Consider the following 3,041-nt stretch of genomic DNA (forward strand, 5'->3'; position numbering starts at 1 on the left):
AAGCTCTTTTTTCTTTTTCTTTTTATTGTACTTGCTTTTTTTGTTCTTTCTTTTTTAATTTAGCTCATCATTTTATTTTCAAATTTTGCTTTTATTATTAATTAATTAATCTTATTTATTATTTCATATTTTTTCTTCATTTTTTCCTTCTAATTAACTATTTAATGATATATTTTTTCTTCAATATTTAAAAAGTTTCAATTAAATTGGTGCAATGGGTGCATCAGGCTTAGGTTCTGCTTTAGCAAATTGCATTAATCTCTCAAATTTGACACTTAATATTCGGTAAAAACAGTTTATTTGTTTTGGATTGTGATATTTTTAATTATAAACACTAATTTAAAACAACAAAGCTCTTTTTTCTTTTTCTTTTTATTGTACTTGCTGTTCTTTCTTTCTTTCTTTCTTTGTTTCTTTCTTTCTTTCTTTGTTAATTTAGCTCATCATTTTATTTTCAAATTTTGCTTTTATTATTAATTAATTAATCTTATTTATTATTTCATATTTTTTCTTCATTTTTTCCTTCTAATTAACTATTTAATGATATATTTTTTCTTCAATATTTAAAAAGTGCCAATTAAATTGGTGATGAAGGTGCATCAGGCTTAGGTTCTGCTTTAGCAAATTGCATTAATCTCTCAAATTTGACACTTAATCTTGGGTAAAAACAGTTTATTTGTTTTGGATTGTGATATTTTTAATTATAAAAACTAATTTAAAACAACAAAGCTCTTTTTTCTTTTTCTTTTTATTGTACTTGCTTTTTTTGTTCTTTCTTTCTTTGTTAATTTAGCTCATCATTTTATTTTCAAATTTTGCTTTTATTATTAATTAATTAATCTTATTTATTATTTCATATTTTTTCTTCATTTTTTCCTTCTAATTAACTATTTAATGATATATTTTTTCTTCAATATTTAAAAAGTTACAATTAAATTGGTGATGAAGGTGCATCAGGCTTAGGTTCTGCTTTAGCAAATTGCATTAATCTCTCAAATTTGACACTTAATCTTCGGTAAAAACAGTTTATTTGTTTTGGATTGTGATATTTTTAATTATAAACACTAATTTAAAACAACAAAGCTCTTTTTTCTTTTTCTTTTTATTGTACTTGCTTTTTTTGTTCTTTCTTTCTTTGTTAATTTAGCTCATCATTTTATTTTCAAATTTTGCTTTTATTATTAATTAATTAATCTTATTTATTATTTCATATTTTTTCTTCATTTTTTCCTTCTAATTAACTATTTAATGATATATTTTTTCTTCAATATTTAAAAAGTTACAATTAAATTGGTGCAATGAAGGTGCATCAGGCTTAGGTTCTGCTTTAGCAAATTGCATTAATCTCTCAAATTTGACACTTAATCTTTGGTAAAAACAGTTTATTTGTTTTGGATTGTGATATTTTTAATTATAAAAATTAATTTAAAACAACAAAGCTCTTTTTTCTTTTTCTTTTTATTGTACTTGCTTTTTTTGTTCTTTCTTTCTTTCTTTCTTTCTTTCTTTCTTTCTTTTGTTAATTTAGCTCATCATTTTATTTTCAAATTTTGCCTTTATTATTAATTAATTAATCTTATTATTTCATATTTTTTCTTCATTTTTTCCTTCTAATTAACTATTTTAATGATATATTTTTTCTTCAATATTTAAAAAGTGACAATTAAATTGGTGCAATGGGTGCATCAGGCTTAGGTTCTGCTTTAGAAAATTGCATTAATCTCTCAAATTTGACACTTAACCTTAGGTAAAAACAGTTTATTTGTTTTGGATTGTGATATTTTTAATTATAAAAACTAATTTAAAACAACAAAGCTCTTTTTTCTTTTTCTTTTTATTGTGCTTGCTTTTTTTGTTCTTTCTTTCTTTGTTAATTTAGCTCATCATTTTATTTTCAAATTTTGCTTTTATTATTAATTAATTAATCTTATTTATTATTTCATATTTTTTCTTCATTTTTTCCTTCTAATTAACTATTTAATGATATATTTTTTCTTCAATATTTAAAAAGTGACAATTAAATTGGTGCAATGGGTGCATCAGGCTTAGGCTCTGCTTTAGCAAATTGCATTAATCTCTCAAATTTGACACTTAATCTTTGGTAAAAACAGTTTATTTGTTTTGGATTGTGATATTTTAAACAAAAAAATTAATATAAAACAAAAAAGCTCTTTGAATTTATTTGATAGCTTTTATTTATTTTATTTTTTTATCTTTTTTATTCAACTAATATTATTTTATTTATTAATTTAAAGAATAATTTTTAATTTAAAAGTTTATTCTATTTTGATATTTATTAATAATTTACACAAATTTATTATAAAAGTTATAACTTAATGAATGAATCATAAATATTCAAAGAAATAAGCAAGTGTCGTAAATCAAAAAGATTAGTTGTCTTTAATTTCTGATAAACAACTGGTGAAAAAAGGATGAATAAATATAAAATGTTTGAATAATATTATTTAATATTTTGAAAAAAATTTAAACCTAAAATATAAATATAAATAGATTTTATTATTGATTTTATATTTATAAATATCATTCATATTTTTGTAAGTAAATAAATTATTTATAAAAAATAAAAAATTAAATGCTCTTAAGCAAACTCTCTGGTTTCTCCAAAAATGATCAAACAATTTGAAACTTTTAGTGTTATATTACATCTTATTAAATTATATAAATGCCAAACTTTATATGCCAGTTATATTTTAATCTTAAATCTTATGCATCAATCATATTTTTATCCTTTTTTTATTTATCTTGATAAATTAGATGCTATGATTTAAATAAAACCTCAGGGAGAAATCAAGTTTTACTATTTATTTTAACTTTTTTGTTCTTAATGTTTATTTTAGTTTTTTTTTTTCTATCATTTTTAATTTATCTTATTATCATTTTTTTCATTTTATATTTTTTAAAATCATAAAATAATTGTTTATTAAATTATCATTTATTCATTCAGATAATACAAATTTGATTTTTTTATTCAATAATATTTAGAGTAAATTAATCAATTTAAAAGTCGTTAATTTTGAATT

At 19.8% G+C, this 3,041-nt stretch overlaps 3 protein-coding genes across 3 annotated transcripts in view; all 3 read left to right on the top strand. All coding sequences in view use genetic code 6, as the record gives it.

Moving 5' to 3' along the window:
* Positions 1-214: 214 nt before the first annotated feature.
* On the top strand, positions 215-1,358 carry TTHERM_001017243 (oxalate/formate antiporter protein; the record flags this gene model as incomplete). Its single annotated transcript, XM_012796151.1, has 4 exons — positions 215-285; positions 572-661; positions 926-1,015; positions 1,280-1,358. The coding sequence occupies 4 exons, from the start codon at positions 215-217 to the stop codon at positions 1,356-1,358; spliced, it is 330 nt and encodes a 109-aa protein (XP_012651605.1).
* A 318-nt stretch (positions 1,359-1,676) lies between these two features.
* TTHERM_01017244 (hypothetical protein) lies at positions 1,677-2,132 on the top strand (the record flags this gene model as incomplete). Its single annotated transcript, XM_002348299.2, has 2 exons — positions 1,677-1,747; positions 2,012-2,132. 2 exons carry the CDS (start codon positions 1,677-1,679, stop codon positions 2,130-2,132), a joined length of 192 nt encoding a protein of 63 aa, XP_002348340.2.
* A 551-nt stretch (positions 2,133-2,683) lies between these two features.
* TTHERM_001017245 (hypothetical protein) overlaps positions 2,684-3,041 on the top strand; it is a gene marked incomplete at both ends in the record, with an annotated part of 831 nt that continues 473 nt past the window's right edge. The window contains 2 exons of the mRNA XM_012796152.1: positions 2,684-2,703; positions 3,004-3,041. The exon at positions 3,004-3,041 is cut by the window's right edge and continues 121 nt beyond it. Coding sequence (XP_012651606.1) covers positions 2,684-2,703; positions 3,004-3,041 — 58 coding nt within the window. The remainder of the gene's footprint in view (positions 2,704-3,003) is intronic.

This window comes from Tetrahymena thermophila (assembly GCF_000189635.1).
Source record: "Tetrahymena thermophila SB210 genomic scaffold scf_8254760, whole genome shotgun sequence".
In the NCBI taxonomy this organism is placed as follows: Eukaryota; Ciliophora; class Oligohymenophorea; order Hymenostomatida; family Tetrahymenidae; genus Tetrahymena; species Tetrahymena thermophila.